Raw genomic sequence first — 20034 nt, 5'->3', positions numbered from 1 at the left:
TATTGCGTGTCTTATCGATCTCATCTAAAAGCTTAACATGATTTACCGCAGCCAATATTTTATCATTTTATCCTACAAACTCTGTGTAATTAACACGTTTCATTCTGCGAGAAATTTAACATTAGGTTTAGTTCGCATCTTCTCATATAAATATATTTTGTTATGAAAATATTAAAAAAATAAATTGATCTCATATAAGAACTGTCTCCTCTCAAATATCCAGAAGCTCTCTCTTCTCCAGCACCCAAATTCCTTCATTTCCTGAACTACTTTTTTATAGTACGAAACGTCAAATATATTTTAAACAAATTACTGTTTCGTAAGTCTGTTTGTATAAATGAATTTAGCATGCAAAAATACAGTAGTCGTACATTTCAACATTTTCCATTCAAAAGCTATTTCCACCCTTTCAAATTGAACGATAAAAAGAAATATCCATAAAATACTTTTTCGAGTACTACATATTCAAATTTAATTTGAATTGACGCTCGTCAAGCTTCGTAATGTTCTTTGTAAGTTCGCATATATTCCTAGATTCATAGTTTCGTTTTCGTAATTTTCAAGTGTTTTTTTCGATAAGGGATTGGTAACACTTGCTGAGAATTGGGAAATACCTGAACATAGCCAAATAACAATCACGGTGTTCCAATGTGATGCGATGATAGTGGATTATGAGATTTAATTTACATACCAATATTACGTTATAAACAAATATCATGGCAATCCTATCGAAATTAATTGAACATTTGGTGCTGTATAGAATATGAAATAACCGTTTCTAATTGATAGCATGACAGAAATGCGATACCTAACCTTATAATTTATAGAGGTTATGTTGTGAAATAAATAATTTTGTACTAAGTTATAAGGCTTTTTAAAGAAACTGTTTGCAGCAAACCTGAAAAAATGTCGTATTTAACGAGAAAGGAAATAGACGAAATGAAACCGCAAATTGAAAAAGCGGTTCATAAATTTCTCGGTTTTGGAGAACCTGCTATTGTTACCACTGCTGTCAATTGTATTACTTCTGGATATGATAAACGCAAAACAGCAGGTCAGTAATAAATTAAATAAATTATTCAATCATATTAATTGAAAGCATTAATATAGTAATTTAATATATTTATATATTTTTCAGATAAATTATCTGCATTGTTGGAAGACAAAAAGGCTTCAAAATTAACTGAGAAAATATTTGCTATATACGATGATGCTAGAGCAGCACAGAAAAGTAAAAAACGTAATCATGTGGAAGATAAAGATAAAGATAAAGATGCAAAGAAGCCTAGATTCAAAGACGATGAGGTGAAAAATGAAAAAACAACAGAGGCACAGCTCTCAGCAGACAAAATAAGACAAATGATGGCTAATGCCCAAAGAGAAATTGAAGAAAGGAAAAGGGCATTGAAAGCTATAAAACAAGAAGAATCAGCACCAGTTAAACCCTTATTAAAAGCACGTGATTCATTACCAACAGTGGGTAGCATGTATAATCAAGGTTTATTAAGTAAAACAGATTCGGACAAAGCACGAAAAATTGCTGCTTTACAAGCTCAAATTAGAAATAAACTAAGTTCAGGGTTACTTGGTAACGTCAATGTACCAGACAAACCAACTCCATTGATCTTAGATGAGTCTGGAAGAACTGTAGATATAACTGGCAAAGAAGTACAACTTACTCAAGTAGTGCCAACGTTAAAAGCCAACATTCGCGCAAAGAAACGCGAAGAATTCAAAGCACAGTTACAAGAATCTAAAGGCCCTGAAGAAATTCAGGACACGCACTTTTTCGATACCAGAATAGGTGTGAAACCTGCGATTCGAGGCAAGCGTACGTTGAAATTCCACGAACCTGGAAAGTTCCAACAGTTGGCAGAAAGAATTCGTATGAAAGCCCAGTTGGAAAAATTGCAAAATGAAATTAGTCAGATAGCTAGAAAAACTGGTATAAGTTCAGCGACAAAGTTAGCGCTCATAGCGCCAAAAACTGAAGCTCTTAGCGAAGATGTGCCTAATGTAGAATGGTGGGATTCTGTTATATTAACAGGAGGGTATTCAAATGAAGATGAACCTACAACTATTAAAAATTCTACTATTACTAATCTTGTTGAACATCCTACACAAATGCGACCGCCAAGTACGTATTTCTTAATAAATATTAATTTCCTTAGTAGATAGTAATTAACTATTTTTTTATTATTTTAGCCGATCCATTGAAACCAATATACATGCCCGTATTTTTAACAAAGAAGGAACGTAAAAAATTGCGTAGACAAAATAGACGAGAGGCGTGGAAAGAGGAACAGGAGAAGATTCGATTAGGTCTTGAGCCGCCACCGGAACCAAAATTGCGGATTTCGAATCTTATGCGAGTATTAGGTACAGAAGCCGTACAAGACCCCACTAAAATCGAAGCCCATGTCCGGCAACAAATGGCTAAAAGATTAAAGGCACACGAGGATGCTAATGCGGCTCGAAGGCTCACTGCTGATCAACGACGTGAAAAGAAAGCGAGGAAACTTAAGGAAGACACTACGCTTGGTGTACACGTGGCCGTTTATAGGTACATTTAAAACAAGATAAATAATTATAAAGTTATAATTATACTGATTATACGTGATTACTATTATTGTTGCAGAATACGTGATCTCATAAACAACGCTTCAAAGAAATTCAAAGTGGAAACAAACGCGAAACAGCTTTACCTCACAGGCTGTGTAATGCTCTTTCGGGATTGTAACGTTGTTGTAGTAGAAGGAGGAGCAAAGCAATTGAGTAAATATAAACGATTGATGATGCATCGCATCAAATGGGAGGAGGACATCATAAAAGACAATGATGGAAACGATGTACCAAACAAATGTGTACTCGTATGGGAAGGTACTAGTAAACAACGTCATTTCGGCGAGATCAAATTTAAGGTTTGCCCGATCGAAAAAATGGCTCGGGAGCACTTTAAGAAACACCAGGTCGAACATTATTGGGATTTAGCATACAGTGGGGCAGTTCTCGATAACACGGACGATGTTCATTCTTAGAATCGACTTCTGTAATTTAAGCAATAAATGTTAACGCTAAATACAAATGAAACTATAGATAATTTCAGTACGATTTAAAATAAGTGATTGCTATGAGAGCATAGTAAGGAAAGTGGAAATGTAAGCAGCGGCACAGGGAGCGAAAATAAAAGTGCTCAAGGCCTCTGAATAACATAGTTTTATTTTTCAAGTACATAGAGACCCTGGACCCATGAGATGTAGCTGAGTTTCCAACATAAATTATGATTTACTAATCAAATAAAGATACATCTATAGAATAGTGGTAATAGCATTTGGAGTAAGCTTTCTTTTCAATATTAAAAATATATTTTAATTTTCTATTTCCAAGGCAACTGACAATTCACAAAAACTCTTTCATTCTTTAGATTATATTTTTCAGTACGTCTTCCCACGCGCGACACAAATAACAGCACACGACGCATAATATCCTTTTCTGGATTCTTGAGGCAAGATCGTAGGCGGTATAATGCAGTTGATCATTCGCGATGTCTCCAAGAATGTTAATCCTTAGCCGACATTACGGTCAAGCCCGTGTCGATTACCATAGCGCAATGGCACTGTATCGTTGAAAAAAAAATCTGAAATATGTAGTGGAGCAACACGCAGGATGTATCCACACAAGCTAAGATAGGAAAGTACGAACACAAGTCGGTGGTCCTTGAAACTGTACGTCCAACCGCGACTATGGATTTGATTCTATGAAAGGTGAACCTTGGTCTTGCTCGTAACACCAATGCAACCAACGATGCAACACTTTTACCGTATCTCTTAACTGTAGAACACACTGTATATTGTTGACACCCTATATTACCGTTATCCTCGCACGGGGCCCCACTCTTTGGATCCAACTGGACAGGACTGGTAGAGTTTTACTTTCGTTCGAGGATCGGTCTTAGTTCAGCTTTGCAGCTTCGTGTTCTTGCACATAACACACGGTGTAACTATTACGACAATTCAAATGAATTTCATCGTGGATTAACGCTACAGTTTTAGAAAAATGAAACGAAGACCGATCAACGGTACATTCGCCTTCCTATCACGGTGAGTCCTCTTTCATTCTTTGGGATGATCGATAACGCAACCCTAAAGCTATTTTTTTTTTTATAGAGTATTTAATACGTTAAATGTCAGAGTAAAAACGCATTGTAACTGCAAATATTTAAAACACTATCAATTTATTTCTTAAATTAACACAGTGATTGCCCAGTGAATATGGACTTAGATAACGGCGACCGGTACCCCAAATTAAATATGTTTAAATAATTAAAGAAATATATTATTCCGAATAGTATTACTATTACATCAGTATTTATTGATTATTTTAGAAATAATCGCGTCTTTAAAAAAGATCTATTATCCATATATAAAGTTTCTTTTAAATATTACAAATTAATTAAAAGGCTAATTATATGGTACTGTTTAATAACACATGTTTGTATAAAATGATTTTGTACACCGTGGCTTATTTTTGTAATAAAATAATTTCACAATCTTTTTAGTTACTAAATAATAATTTAATTCGTTAAATTAAAAGTCATTAAACGCCTTCTTTTTATTAAAATTATTGCCGTAAAATGAATAGTCGAATAAGGCACGTAGCACGTGTGCGACCATTCGGTTTCGGTGTCAGAAGAGAATTAACGATTCTAAAAAGTTTCTTTAGTAAAAGCGAATCACGTAGCTAGATAATGGCTGCCATCAATTTATACGAACACTAATTACGAGAACAACGAAGATTACGTAAGAAAATCACAAAAGAATCAGGAAGGAGCTTAAATGTCAAGCAGCGTGTCCTCGGTCTTCTCTTGAGACCAAAAAAAAAAAGGACCTAATCGAAAGACTTATCTTCAGAACATAGGTGAAACCGATGAATGGATTTAATGAGATAAACAATACGACCCAAGCGAAATGCCATCAGTTGTACAAGGTCTCGAAGATTCATTGTGATTCTTGCGATAAATGTTGAAACGAGTCACGCGATGCTCTCCCTATCGACTAATTCATTAGCCTGACTATTCTACCAACGAGAAACTTAATTTAGTAGAAAATCGTGTGAATATTCTCGTTTCCTTGGTTGCATCGTGTAAGAAGTTGGTTAGTTTCATTTACAATGCAGATGTAGAGACTTATCATCCAAATACCACCCTACAATTGTACTTTTAATTATGGATCCTGTCTCATTATTGTTGAGTTTTGTTATAAAACATGCATTGAATTTGCATAATAATTATTAGGCAATGTCTCGATGTGGGGAGTCATTGTATAGTTATAGTCACAAATGATTTCTCACGAGTTCACTGGAGGAAGGTAAAATTGCTATGGTGTTCTCAACACCTTTTCTGTTTTCATGATGTCGTAGATTTTTTAGAGACGTCATTTTATAGTGAATTTTCAGTTTTCAAGGAATTATTACAATTATTGAAATTTTACTATTTTTCTTTTTCATTATCAGTCTCAAGTAAATTATTTATACCGAACTTAAGATTTCACGATCTCCTTGGAAACTTAGAAATTCTAAGACCAGAACATTGAAACATTTTATAGATCATTATGTTCCCACGACACGAATGCCAAAGATATTATCTCCAACCTTATTATATATAATTGATAAGTTTATTCTCACATGATTACTCTCCAAGTAACTAGAATTATTGCAAGATCCCCTGAGTAAATACTTGCTGTTGGGCAAGTGCTTTCTGTTCTCATAGATCCATTCCTTTCAACCATTTACCATTGTAATTAACCTTTTTTCTTTACAAGCAACCCAACAGTTCACTTCCACTATCAATTATAATTAATTTTCGAAATGCTAACTTTCCATTCGTCCCAGAGTCCAGCCCTGTGGTAACTCGCCCATAAGGGATGCAGGGTTACAGTATAAAATTACACAAAATAAATGTTTCAATTTTTATTATTTTTACTTTTTACAATTTTTAATAAGTACTTTTATTACTACAACTCCACCACTACCAAAATATTTATCAGCCCCCACTGATGCAGCCTTCGTAAAACCTTCACCCTTGGTACTTTAATCCTCCATTTTCCAGCTATGCGCACGAACAAGTTTGTATTTCCTATCCTTAGATTGCGATTTGCAGATTGCTCGCCTTGTTCGTACTGGTCGAGAGTACGATACTACCGTCCAACATGTTGCTGGATCTGGGCCGACGTACGAATATATCGATGGAGAAGTACCATCAAGCGGAACAAGCGATTCTCAGTTCTCACACCCATCTGAATCACGGTTCACCGTCATGGTTCCTAGGTGCCTCGCACGAGATGACCGAACACGCTCAAAATCTGTCGAGGAAGGCATTGCGTATCGAAACAATGGCGGTGATGTTGGTGGAGGCTTTGAACATGTCCTCCAAGGAGGCATCATCAGTATTACCTTCGGTGGCTGCCATCAGTTGTTCCGGTTCGCCGACATTTTTGCAACTGATGAACAGCTGCAAGAATGTAGATCCTCGTTACAGAACGCACACCGGAAAATGTAATAATGCTTTACATCCGACCTGGGGTGCCTCTATGGAAGCTTACGTGAGATTCTTACCAGCCGAATACGTGGACGGTGTTTCTCTACCTCGGATAGATTTGCCCAGCGCCAGGGAGGTGTCTTCGAGGGTACACTCCGGAGGATCGGATCTTAAACATCCATATTTAATGGCGCTGACCGCCTTATTTGGACAGTTTCTTGTCCACGATCTAGCGCACACGCCCAAGATGGAATTACCCGACGGAGCGAAGTTGAAATGTTGCGATGTCGATTACGAACATTTCCATCCGGAATGCTTTCCAATCCGAGCTGATAATGCTGTTGGATGCATGGAATATTCCAGATCGGCACCGCACCCAGGAAACTCCTTACAAGTAATATAGATATTTCTTTGAATCGTAGTTTCTGCAGGAATTTGATAATAGAAACGATTAATCATGATGAAATTAACCTTTAAAGGTGTATCATTTGGTAATAGCTTTTAAGGGTTAGTTTAATTTGGTAGTTGAATTATAACTAATAGAACTTTTGTTTTGTTTTAGGGTTGCAAATTGGGTCCCCGACAACAAATCAACCAAGCAACGTCGTACTTAGACCTTTCCCCGGTTTATGGGAGTTCGGAGGAGGTAGCAAAAGTGCTACGATCCGGCAAGGGTGGTTTACTTAATACGCAAAGGAAGAACTTGCCCATGCCCTCGACCAAGTACGAAAGTTGCAGAAGCGTGAACAAAGCTTTCCCGTGTTTTCTTAGCGGGGATTCCCGGGTAAACGAGAATCCCGGTCTCACTCTAATGCACGTACTTTTTCTACGTGAACATAACCGAGTGGCAACAGAGCTGGGACAACTGAATCCTCACTGGGACGACGAGAGACTCTACCAGGAAGCAAGAAGGATCGTTATCGCGGAAATGGAGCATATAACTTATAACGAGTTTCTGCCCGTTGTTCTCGGCGAAACAACTCTCGACAAGTACGTGTACTCTCTTTTACCTTTATAATTAATTTCACGGATTAACAGGCTCCACTCGTTCGGCAAACGAATTCAACAAAACTTTTCAATCCGTTCTTATGCATTTTTTCATTCTTTTATTAATATTATACATTAATATGCTTTCTAATGCCATTGTTAATTGGCTTAACATTTTGATCGAACGAATGGCTCTTATAATTTGATTTAGAAAAATTATTCGAGAGCTGTCTTGATTGGAACGATAATAAATAATGAAAATTGATTAATTTCGTGAACATCGAAAGGTACCAGTTACGTTTAACAAACCGAGGGTATTTTCGAGGATACGATACCCGAACGGATGCGACACTCTCAAACTCAGTCGCCTCCGCTGGGCTCTTCTTCATTGCCACGTTGACCCCAAAAACTCTCGACCTAGTTGACTCGCGATCGGCGTTAAAGTCTGGAGAAAGGTCTTTACTATCGGCCTTCTACGCTCCCCAAGAGTTCTATGAAGCTGGTGCTATTGATCGTTTGATCGTTGGTGCTACAGGTCAGTTGAAGTTGAATTACTTTAAATAGCATTGCTATTATATTGATAATTGTAAACTTTAAATTTGAAATTTGAAACTGATGTTCCTTTAAATGGCACACAGCTCTTTACATTCGAAAGTATCGTATAGAGCTCTATAATCATACATCACAGTTACATCATTACTTTCTTACATGCGCAAAGGTCACTGAACTGAATTGTGTAATCATATCGGAGAACACGAAGAGTCATATGAAGAATAATTATTCTTTATACAGATAGCATTGAGATTTATTATTCTTTGAAATCATTGTTTATTTTCTTCTTTTAAAAAAGTCTACTTCCAGAAGGAATTCTTCCTCTTCGTTTTAATTAAATTTTCACTTGTTTTCGTTTTATGTATATTCAAATAGAGATTTAATGAAATTTAAGTTAGCGACTTTTCCAACACGTTGTCCCATGAGAGTTTGGCTTTAATAACGACCTAGGATGCAAGATTTAATTTCCGCGACAGCTGGACATTCTAGGAAGCCATTACCACCGGGACTGAATGAAATCCTTTTGGAACGATATTTCCACGATGGAAAGAGCAACGATATTGCGGTGGATTATGCTGCTCAAATCATACAACAAGGAAGGGATCACGGTTTACCATCTTATGTCAGATGGCGATCTTTCTGTAATTTATCGCCTATCAATAATTTCGACGATCTTAGAGGGTTAATGGCCAAGGATACCATAAATAGACTTCGAAGAGTTTACCGGTAAGGGAACATTTACAATTTTCTATTATCGTCCTTTATATCAAGGAGATACACTACCCTGAGGTGTGATGAGAATTATTTTCACAGAAATACAGAAGATATAGATTTAGTAACAGGGGCACTTTCCGAAGCACCTTTGCCTAATTCTGTTTTGGGACCAACGTTCCTTTGCTTATTAGGTCGTACTTTTCGAAATCTTCGTTTGGGTAAGTAATTTTTATAAAACGCATACTTTCATTATTATGAGAATACGTTTCTTAGGCGATAGATATTGGTACGAAAATGCGAATAGTCCAGGATCATTCACGCTGAGTCAATTAGAAGAAATTAGGAAAATTAAAATGGCACAGATCTTGTGTTACAATGGCGAAAGATTACACTGGATACAGCCTAGAGCATTTCTTCTCAGAGATCGTTTTTTGTAAGTACCTTGTCTCTAATAAAATACATTCTAAGGTGAAAATTAATTATAAGTAAGAAAATGTAATTTACAGAAATGAAATGACAAATTGCACGATACACACGAGTCAATCACCGAATTTTGCAGCTTGGAAAGAACAGAATACGTCCTGATTTTTATAATATTTATAAACGATATGTCATCAATTGTACATAACAAGCGCTATTTCTAATTATTATTAATAGAGATCCCACGTGTTCATATAATTAGCATTCTTCCTTGCCATAAAAAATTTCAAAACCGAAATTTCAATTTTTCTATGGAAAGTCTGTGGGTCGCACATTTTAGCTTCGGGGTCCCTGACACCCCGTATGCCATAATGTTATACAAAGAGTATCACCGCTGCTTCGGGGCCCCTAACACCCCAAGCCATCGGCCATTGCGCCATCTATACAGAAGCGGCGCAAACTATTTGTTAACTTACCGACTGTCGGAAGTTCAGTCAATAAGTCGGTAATTTATTAAGTAGTTTCTGCCGCTTTTGTATAAATGGCGCAGTGGTCGAACTTTAAAAATATTTAATTCTAGGCGGTCTTCTCAAAATATGTTTGTCAAATAATTATTCTAATAACTTGTCGGTCTTGTGCTGATTTTGTCTGACTTATTTAGGTATGAAATTTTATCAAATTCGGCAAGACGAATCACTTGTAAATAAAAAGTATCATTGCTTTTTACCATATGTTTAATTACATAAAACATTATAAAATTATTACATAGTATTATGAAAAAAAGTTTATCGATTCGAAACCAATACTTTATGTATTGTTTATTCGGTCCAAGCATAAATAAGACGTTCCTTTTGCTATTATGTGTCTTGGTAAATAAATCATTTTAAAACAGCAACTGAATTCTTCATACCCCTGTATCCTTCACATCCCTGTATCACTTACATCTCTGTTTCCCTTATATCCCAGCATTCTTCTCATCCCTGCTTTCTTCATACCCCTGTATCCTTCACATCCCTGTATCACTTACATCTCTGTTTCCCTTATATCCCTGCATCTCTTACATCTCAGCATCCCTTACATTTCTGTATCCCTTTATAAATAAAAGGGAACTAAATCTTGCCGAAATTTTGGCCATCTAGCGGGAAAATGCGAACTAAAATTTCGACGTCGAATCTGTGCCCTCTGGCGGCAAAAAGGGAACTAAATCTTGCCGAAATTTTGGCCATCTAGCGGGAAAAATGTGAACTAAAATTTCGACCTCGAATCAGCGCCCGCTGGCGGCAAAAAAAGGAACTAAAACATACCGAAATTTTGGCCCTCTAGCGGGAAAAATGCGAACTAAAATTTCGACCTCGAATCAGCGCCCGCTGGTGGCAAAAAAAGGAACTAAAACATACCGAAATTTTGGCCCTCTAGCGGGAAAAATGCGAACTAAAATTTCGACCTCGAATCAGCGCCCGCTGGCGGCAAAAAAAGGAACTAAAACATACCGAAATTTTGGCCCTCTAGCGGGAAAAATGCGAACTAAAATTTCGACCTCGAATCAGCGCCCGCTGGCGGCAAAAAAAGGAACTAAAACATACCGAAATTTTGGCCCTCTAGCGGGCAAAATGCGAACTAAAATTTCGACCTCGAATCAGCGCCCGCTGGCGGCAAAAAAAGGAACTAAAACATACCGAAATTTTGGCCCTCTAGCGGGCAAAATGCGAACTAAAATTTCGACCTCGAATCAGCGCCCGCTGGCGGCAAAAAAAGGAACTAAAACATACCGAAATTTTGGCCCTCTAGCGGGCAAAATGCGAACTAAAATTTCGACCTCGAATCAGCGCCCGCTGGCGGTAAAAAAATGAACTAAATCTCGCAGCAATTTTGGCCCTCTAGCGGCAAAAATTTGAACTAAATTTCGCGCGTCGAAACAGCGCCCTCTGGCGGAGAAAATGGAAATTAAATTCATCACAATTTTTCGATCTGTGGTGAGATACATAAGAGATGCAGGAGTATAAGTGAAACAAGAATGTAAGGGATGCAGAGATGTAAGAGATGGAGAGATGTAAGGGATGCAGACATGTAACAGGTGCCGAAATGTAACGAATGTAGAGATGTAGAGGATGCAGGCATATGAGGGATACACTATTGGACTCCGTGAGGCGCACAAAGACAGAGAAATAATAAATACCAGAGAAGGGTGAGGACTTCAAATTCAAAACCCCCTGAACGTAAAGGCTCGTTTAGTCTTGTTAGATCTGTAGTCAGTGTCTCATTGTCAGATAACTTCGGGTGCCTGGGACACCCATAATCATAATCCCTCGAAAACAAAGTCATGTCTAGTCTTGTTACAGCTTAGTCACTGATGAAATTGATTATTTTTTTATCATCACCATAACCTCTTTAATGATTTAGTGTTTTGATTTAATGCATTTAAAATGACACAGGCTTATGATAGCTATTATAATGATTTTCAAAAAAATGCAGAGTTACAGCAAAATCTGAAATATAAAAAGAAATATCGAAGACTAAAAAGGATAATAAAGGATACAGTATTTGTAAGATTATATTTATCACAGTAGTTAATGATATTTTATTTCGTAGGAATAAATCAATATCTAAAATAAAATACAGTAGAATGTAACAGAATAACAGTTGTCGTTTAACGGAATTTTAGGAAAATGCTGCACTGTGTGATCAAGTAGCACAAATGCAAGAAAATTTGATGCTAGTAAAGGAAGAGAGGTTATTCCTTTTGCGTAAATTATGTCAACAGCAAGGAGATATAGATCCTTCCAGTATGGTAGCTCGTTCTCAATCAAATAATATTAATTCAGGTTCATTTAATACAGAATGTTCTACACCTAAAAAGACTGCAAAGAAAAGAGTCTCTACTGATGGTTCAGGTACTAAAATAATATTCTAAGTTGCATTATATTTGAATAAATAATCATATTTTTCTTCAGAAACAAAACATAAAGCCAAGCGTTACAATAAAACAATAAGAAAGGTAGTTCAATTAATACCATTGGATATACATGGAAGACCTATATTTCCTATTGCTTTGGGTGATCTCACTGTTTATTCTCTTGGAGAAGTAGTGTCTGATAGAATAGCATATCATACAGAAGATCTTATTTATCCAGTAGGTTATTGTAGTACTAGAGTATATGCCAACTTAAGAGATCCAAGAACAAAAAGCTTATATACATGTAAAATATTAGATGGTGGACAAAAACCAAGGTATATAATTGTTTAAATAATTTATATACTAGTATAAAACAGATGAAATTTCTAGATTTGAAATAGTATCTGATAACGATCTTGATCAATCACTGGTGGGATCTACTCCTGATGAGTGTCATTCAAAATTGTTAATGACAATTTCTCCTACACTTCGTTCAATAACACCAAAGGGTGCTGACTTCTTTGGAATTTCACATCCTACTGTACAAAATCTCATACAAAGTACACCTGGGACACGAAAACTCGCTATGTACAAACAGCAGCGATTTGAAGTATGTAATTCAAGAATGTATGTTTTTAATTAAAGTTTTATTTGACTTTGTATTCTTTAGGTAAGTAAAAATCAATCAGTGGAAAGAGGAACAAGTCCAATAACAGAGGAAGAAACAGACCCGGGATTGGGGTTTGCTGCTTTACATAGGCATTATGCTTTAACGAGCACGTATCGAATCAAAGAAGAACCAGATGATAAGGATCTTTTAACTCTTCAAGAATTTCTCGCGTAATTTTTACACTATTAACAAAACTATCTTTGTTTCCTGCGAAAGATTATATTGTATAAATTTAATTGTTATTGAGTATTATTTTCTAAATTAGTCACCGATGCATCGGGGTCTCTGACACCCCGAATGTCATAATGTCGATATACAAAGAGCATAGCCGGTACTTCGGGGTTCCTAATACCCCAAGCCATCGGCTATTGCGCCATCTATATAAAAGCGGCGCAAACTATTCGTTAACTTACCGATTGCCGAAGGGTCAAGTACCGCGGAAGTTCAGTCGATAAGTTGGTAATTTATTGAGTAGTTTCCGCCGCTTTTGTATAGATGGCGCAATGGTCGAACTTTAAAAATCATTCTACGCGGTCTTCTCAAAATATAAGTTTGTCAAATAATTTTTCGGTCTTGTATGTATATAAACATGGAAAAATGGTAGAGTAGTCGATATCTATTTCAAGAATGGTTTTGCAATATTTATTAAATTACAATGTATAAAATAATCTTTTTTGTAACGCAACATTTATTAAAATAATGTATAAATAAAATTGCAAAAATCAAAATCGTAATTTTACAAATATTGAGCTGAAACTTTCGTTTGATTATACTATATTCTTACAAAGCTACATGGTTTAATTAAACGTCTCCTACGTAAGCACAACCTGAATACATGCATTTGTTGCTTTATGCAACACCCTTCATTATTCTATGAATATAATTACATAAACTAACTTCTTTTTTAAAATAAACATTATTGTCACAAATTAAAATCTAAGTCTTAAAGTTGACTAGTTATGGTAAAACAAAAGTCAAGGCTTTACAATTTCAGAAATGATGACAAATTCTTTCTTATAATATAATATCAAGTACAATTATTAAGTTTGTAGTATAAAATATATGTGCTCAAACGATATATTTACAAATTTTTTCATTTCTTTAGAATCATTTACATATGTTTATGATGTAACAAATGTTTTACTTTTTATATCGTGATCATTTCAATAGAATATATAATTAAATTACTGAAATATCTATAGCATTCTATAATCGCTAGAAGCTTACAAGTATCATATTGTTCAAAGCAAGACATAAAACTTAAGAATTCGATTAAATGAAAAAAGAAACATTCCATATACATTTCTTATTAATTACTACAACGAAAAGTGTACTATATAGGTATAACAAGAAAGGTACTATCTTTCACTTGTGCAAATTTTTAGGCAATGACGTTTTCCTATTGCATATAATTTGTAAAAGGTATTTTTATTATTATTCTAACATTATCTTTTTATGTTTCAATATTAATAATAAAACTGTATAAAATTGCGAGCTTTAATTTAATCTCGTGTGATACAGCAAGGAACGTGTATGCTGGTTTTCTAAATAGTATTACAGATATGAGTGTATATCTTAAATAACACTTTACTCGGTATAAAGCATTCACAGATATTCCTTACCGCGTATGTACATCATATTTGTGAACATATCCTTCTATTTACATATAATAATAGTACATAAAGTTATATTTGAAATTTTGTTTATATTCATATATAATATGAAAATTGTATTCTTAATTGCTTTGTTAATACAGAAAAATTAACTAAGTATACAGCTAATAGAAAATAATAAAAATATGTAAAAACCTGAAAAGATGGTTTATTGCTACATATTTCTTACTCCAAACAACTTTGCAAATTATATCCCTTTCTGTCACCGCCTATTTGCAGGTCCAATTGTTTTATTGAAAAGCGTATTTGCAATCGCAATTACTGGTGAAAATAACTTTAATGGACAGTCACTGAAACAATAAATTCAAGTCACAAAGTGGAAGTAACTTCCGAATTTGTATGTAATCCAAAAATATGTACCATACTCCAGTTACAGGTTCTGCTTCATTTCCGCTCACAATAAATAATGGAAACAATATAGAAAAAACACAGCCACTGAAATAAAAGTTGTCTGTTTTCCAAAATTCTTTGAATAAAAGCAAAGTGTAATATTTGAAATAATTATTTACCTTATTACATAAGAATTCGGCATTTGGGTAAGTACTGCTAATGGCAGACCAAAACCCACAAAATATGGCCAATTACTTTCAATGAAACTTAACCGTCTATGTAACTCCCAACCCATATTGAACCACTTGTATTCAAAAGCATAGAGAGCATATAAAAGGCACATATGTATAAGGGCAAGAATATCACCTACAGGAGGTAATGGAATCCTGGATACCAACATTCCTTGCCCCAAAAATAATGCTTGGACTAATATGCTGAAAAGCGTATCAGCTACAAGTTTGCTCACACTAGACAAAAGTAACGGCCTTCCTTGTCTATACCTATAAGCACTGTCTGCTATGTCCTACATGGTTTACAAATACATAGCATGTGATATTAACCTTTCCAATTATTATTGGCCAAAATTTCTTGCTCTGAGAGGAAATAATTCATACCTGAAACCATAAACTGTTGACTATCCTACTGAGCAGAAATAGGGGTAATACCCATACAGTGCCAAATGTCAGTGATAAAAATGGTTTTGTCCAAGACCATACAGTCATACCCATAGTTGGTGAATGACCAAATATAATGCTTAGTAAGTACTTGAGAAATGGTAATATACCGCATTCAAAAATCAATATACTAGCCCAAAATACACCACCGTTTAATGCACAACACTGAATTGTTCTTTTTAACACTTTGGATTCTCTAAAAATGCATCAGAGAACAATTTATACAATATTATAATTCTATAATTTTGTGTTTATATAAATTATGTACCTTAATTGATTATAACATTTTGAAGGATTATGTGCAACTGCCGTATCTTTTCCATGAGTTTCTATTCTAGAAGGGGACTGTTTCAATAACTTTTCATTAATACGTTTATCCATATAAAATAGAACAATAGCTCCCCTTAAACTATCCACAAACCCTCTGTATATGGCATGTATTATTCCCTAAAGATATAATACAACATGTATTAATAAGTTGTTATGTAAAAACTTTATTTTAAAACTTTTAATAACATTCTTAAATTTAAATGATATGTATGGAAATACATGAAATAACAGTAGTCTTAATATTAACATCATTTACGGAATGATGTTCATTCATGTAATACTTATAATTGTAAATTTACGCATAAACATATCAACAATGAAGATAAAACAAGATAAATAAGGTTAGGAAAAACGTTCTTTTCTCATGGAAATGAAATTCATTACTCACTGTTACGTTATCCATATTTCACAACGATAACCGTAATAGAATATAATTAATCTATATTCCAAATATGTTGAGCGATCTGCCAAAAAAACATTTTTGAAGTAACATAGCTGTCAATGTCAGGAATAATATGAAAGCACATTAAAAAAAGGTATGAGAAAGAAATGTTTGTGAGAACCAAGTAGAGAAACTTTTCGACACCCCAAACACGTACTTGTCATCCAGTATTAGTAATAAAATCCAATTAACGAAAATTTGTCTACGAAAACGCACAAATATGTGTTACTAATAGAACTATTATTACAACGTTTCATGAAATTGAAAAACATTTTTATGAAAATTAGTATCAGCTGATTGGTTTTCACTGCAGACAAAGGTCAGCATTATGTTAATAGGTATAAAGGTCATCAGCAAATGGAAATAATTTCATTCAATGAATCTTTCATTGAACAATTAAGCATATAGAAATATAAAGTATTTGAGAAACACAGCAAGTATTTTTTATACACACAGTTAATGAATTATTTAAACACTTGTGTATGTTTCTTAGCCAATATATTTCAAAATTGCGTATACATATGTATGTATGTTTGTTCACAAATATAATCTGTAAAGACGTAATAATAATACTAACAGAGAATAGATGAAGCCAAATCTTGTCGCACTTGAAATTTACGTAATTTATACCAACAGCGTTACATTACTGTCATTATAAAATAAAAGATTTGTGCGCAATAATTTCTACCCGAACGAGATAATGTACATCTATCCCACAGATGTACATGATTGTGTAGCGATTTTTTTTTTAAAGTACACTTTTATTAGAATATAAAGACTTCTTTATTATTTGCGTAAACAATATTTTGAAGTTTAAAATCTTATTATTAACTTGCTATCTTCATTTTGGTAAAAATGTATGTTAAGTAAAGGCAATAATAAACAAAAACGTGACAACCGTCACATGTATAAAAATAATTTACTGACTTAACTTTGAACGATCATTTTACTGTACATAATTGATATCAATTAATTATCAATATTAATTGATATTAATTATTATTACCTGATTCGTAAAATGCAAGAAACACGGCAGAAGATGAAATTTTGTTCAAAAAATGGAATTTATAAACCGCGCGATATCTCTGGAGCGGGCTGTGGAATTCAAAGTATGAGTTAACCTCTATATTTTTTATTTATTATATTTAATTGTAATCTTTAATTTATTATTGCATGCTGTGAAATACTCATCATACAAGAATTTGTATTTTTTATTATATTCTTAAAGCAAATTCAAAAATACGATTACGTGGCGGCCGAGATCATATTTGGATGTCTCCGTCTTTGGTGAATTTTGTTATTACGTGAAGTACCTAAATTTTAGCATTTTGAAACAGTTAATAAAATAAATTTACAATTTGAAGCATCCCAGTATTACAAATGTAGCATCAATCCATAGGAAATCATATGAAAAATTTCATAATCCATTAAAAGGTATCTTACATAAAATTAATACTTTATTTTGGTACACACATAAATGTAAATATTAATTTTAGAATTTATTGAAGATGTGGGAGACACAAAAAAAATACAGAATAAAGTAAGTTTAGGGTCATAATATAAGAGTTTATATATATGATATAATATTCTATTTTGTGGAGCATAACTTCAATTATACTATGCAATAAAAATAATTTAATAATTACAATCATTTTTCGGAAAATAATAGCATGATCTATATCAGCCAGCAAAAGTTGGTATCAGGAAGATTAAACAGGTACATGTACCAACAAAGTTTAAAAAAGTAGTAATACCAAAAAATAATACCAAATTAAGTTGTCCTATATTAAGTAAGTCTTAGTACCGTTATCCACCACTTAAGTATTATAATTACTTTTATGCTTTACTTTTAAAAAATGTTTAAAAGAATATACACAACTCATTTTAGTTTCTTTCGCTATAGAAAATATGTATATAGATAGTACTGTTGATTCATCCAGTACATTAATTATGAAAAGAAGAGCTAACATCAAAGTAAGAGTTTGTATTTTATTTGAAAATAATATAATTATTATTCCTTCAACACGAGAACATACCTGTTTCGCGCAGCTTAGGGAAGTCCTCCACTCCTATTTCTAACTTCGTGGCCATATACATGGTGAACAATAAAATATACGAACAGAGAACACAAGCGTTACCTTCAAAGGTCGAAGAGTACACTAAATATAAGACTACCAAATATGTACTTGGTATGGCAATGCGCTTGCGCAGACGAAGCATGCTTGAGCCAATCAGAGTTAACATGCGCAGAACGAACGAAAACTCGTCGTATAAGAAATGGTCTCTAGTTGAACGAATAATAATGTTTTAATAAAGAATATTGAAAATATTATTTCTTACGACATAAGTAAATATTTTTATTTATTCTATCGCACAGTAGAAAATACTTGGTAATTCACAAAAGAAGAAACTTCAATCAAAGTCCATACATGAAGTATCGAACAAAAGAAATACATTAAATGTAACAACCCTTAAAAATATAAGTAAATTTAGCATTCTGCTCCTCTACTTTCATTTTTTATGTTGTTATTATCTCTCTTTTACGAAAACACAACAATTTGTTGAACTTTTTGAAACATGTACCGTAGAGGCTGTATAAATTGTAATAAACAGATTTGTTTATAGACAATATCTTTAAATGTTTGTTAGAAAAATATTATTTCGTACTTTGCTAATATCTTTATTGTTGAAAAGCGACAATTTACTTTCCTAATACTAAAAATTAATTATAATTTTATAAGTACACTGTATATTTTAAGAAATACATGCTGCGGTAAAATTATTCCCTTTTAACCACTTTCAATTTTTACATTAAGAGTGAGGGTGGTAATTACATCAGCTTGTTTAAAAGAGCATTCGACTTTGTAATCTCCAGGTGACATGTCACTAAACCATCCACTTATATCGCAATTTTTCGCCGATTGTTCACCCTAAACAATAAAATGTTCATGTATGTACAATACATACAGTATATACGTAACTTTAGGTAATGATAGTCACTCGAATTTCAAGTTATTTTGATAATTATTCTTGGAATTTTAAAAAATTTTAAAAACTTTAAACTTGCCAATGCCACACGCATACGTAGTGCTTTAATAAAAATAAAAATAAAAAAAGAATACTTTATAAATACACTTACTTCGGCGATTGAGCAGGAATCATCTTCAAGATCTGGACTATCAATCGATTCGCAAATTTGGTAACTTTCGAAATCCTTTATTGGTTGTTTAAGATTTTGAACCATTTGGTTAACTAGATTATCACCTTGATATACCTTTATCTCAGCCTAAAAATGATATAATATTTATATACATTATTCTAATATTTATTAAAGTTTTCGTAGATTTTATTTATCTGCCTGAATTATTAATTGTATGCTTCGTTCTTTACCTCTATTGCACCTGGACAATTCTTTTTTATGTTGATATTTGAGCTAATAAGATTATTTGTAAGATCGTGAGACCAGGAATCAACAATATCATTGCCTGGAACGTCCGCCTTAAAATCAACCACAGTTACCTTGTTCTCCGCCTAGAAAACAATTTCAAACAAATTAATAAACAGTTTTAATACTTTTCACCATGTATTTACATGACATTAAACTCTTTAATTCTTACCTTAACGTAAGGAATAACGCATAAAACGGACACTAATAACAATTTTGGAATGGACGATTGCATTTTGGCGTTTACAACTGAAAACGCTTGATAGTTATTAAAAAGAATATCCTACTGTTCTGTTTCCAGTTCACGGCTTATATTTAAAGTCAGAAATGTTCTATAGCGTGTAGTGTAGTTTTGTTCCGATTGGTCGT

General features: G+C 33.8%; 5 protein-coding genes across 8 annotated transcripts; 3 read left to right on the top strand and 2 right to left on the bottom strand.

Moving 5' to 3' along the window:
* The first annotated feature begins 603 nt into the window (after positions 1 to 603).
* Positions 604 to 3210, top strand: LOC123987726 (U4/U6 small nuclear ribonucleoprotein Prp3). Its single transcript, XM_046285381.1, has 4 exons — positions 604 to 1054; positions 1139 to 2137; positions 2206 to 2563; positions 2639 to 3210. Exons 1-4 carry the CDS (start codon positions 907 to 909, stop codon positions 3036 to 3038), a joined length of 1905 nt encoding a protein of 634 aa, XP_046141337.1. The 5' UTR covers positions 604 to 906; the 3' UTR covers positions 3039 to 3210.
* A 65-nt stretch (positions 3211 to 3275) lies between these two features.
* On the top strand, positions 3276 to 10099 carry LOC114879733 (peroxidasin). Of its 2 annotated transcripts, XM_046285379.1 has the most exons (9): positions 3276 to 3336; positions 3425 to 4100; positions 6158 to 6929; positions 7098 to 7525; positions 7810 to 8057; positions 8551 to 8800; positions 8888 to 9006; positions 9062 to 9221; positions 9295 to 10099. In XM_046285379.1, the coding sequence occupies exons 2-9, from the start codon at positions 4057 to 4059 to the stop codon at positions 9371 to 9373; spliced, it is 2100 nt and encodes a 699-aa protein (XP_046141335.1). In that variant the 5' UTR covers positions 3276 to 3336; positions 3425 to 4056; the 3' UTR covers positions 9374 to 10099. The 2 variants fall into 2 exon arrangements, with proteins under 2 accessions (XP_046141335.1, XP_046141336.1); XM_046285380.1 differs by having other exon boundaries at positions 3297 to 4100; positions 6144 to 6929.
* A 1337-nt stretch (positions 10100 to 11436) lies between these two features.
* LOC114879386 (transforming growth factor beta regulator 1) lies at positions 11437 to 13007 on the top strand. The gene is made up of 5 exons (XM_029194269.2): positions 11437 to 11751; positions 11871 to 12099; positions 12160 to 12436; positions 12492 to 12711; positions 12772 to 13007. Exons 1-5 carry the CDS (start codon positions 11632 to 11634, stop codon positions 12943 to 12945), a joined length of 1020 nt encoding a protein of 339 aa, XP_029050102.1. The 5' UTR covers positions 11437 to 11631; the 3' UTR covers positions 12946 to 13007.
* Positions 13008 to 13603: 596 nt separating this feature from the next.
* LOC114879399 (etoposide-induced protein 2.4 homolog) lies at positions 13604 to 18786 on the bottom strand. Of its 3 annotated transcripts, none has more exons than XM_029194301.2 (7): positions 18257 to 18786; positions 16167 to 16242; positions 15717 to 15895; positions 15389 to 15644; positions 14954 to 15297; positions 14805 to 14879; positions 13604 to 14734 (listed from the first exon to the last, which is right to left on the bottom strand). In XM_029194301.2, the coding sequence occupies exons 2-7, from the start codon at positions 16179 to 16181 to the stop codon at positions 14647 to 14649; spliced, it is 957 nt and encodes a 318-aa protein (XP_029050134.1). In that variant the 5' UTR covers positions 16182 to 16242; positions 18257 to 18786; the 3' UTR covers positions 13604 to 14646. The 3 variants fall into 3 exon arrangements, with proteins under 3 accessions (XP_029050134.1, XP_029050126.1, XP_029050149.1); XM_029194293.2 differs by lacking the exon at positions 18257 to 18786 and adding an exon at positions 16378 to 16665; XM_029194316.2 differs by lacking the exon at positions 16167 to 16242.
* A 98-nt stretch (positions 18787 to 18884) lies between these two features.
* Positions 18885 to 19963, bottom strand: LOC114879456. Its single transcript, XM_029194393.2, has 4 exons — positions 19838 to 19963; positions 19611 to 19751; positions 19360 to 19506; positions 18885 to 19150 (listed from the first exon to the last, which is right to left on the bottom strand). Exons 1-4 carry the CDS (start codon positions 19898 to 19900, stop codon positions 19010 to 19012), a joined length of 492 nt encoding a protein of 163 aa, XP_029050226.2. The 5' UTR covers positions 19901 to 19963; the 3' UTR covers positions 18885 to 19009.
* Between the last annotated feature and the right edge of the window lie 71 nt (positions 19964 to 20034).

The sequence above is a fragment of the Osmia bicornis genome, chromosome 4 (genome assembly GCF_907164935.1).
Source record: "Osmia bicornis bicornis chromosome 4, iOsmBic2.1, whole genome shotgun sequence".
In the NCBI taxonomy this organism is placed as follows: domain Eukaryota; kingdom Metazoa; phylum Arthropoda; class Insecta; order Hymenoptera; family Megachilidae; genus Osmia; species Osmia bicornis.
Note: the sequence above shows the minus strand (reverse complement) of the source record. Positions and strands in the feature narration are given on the sequence as shown.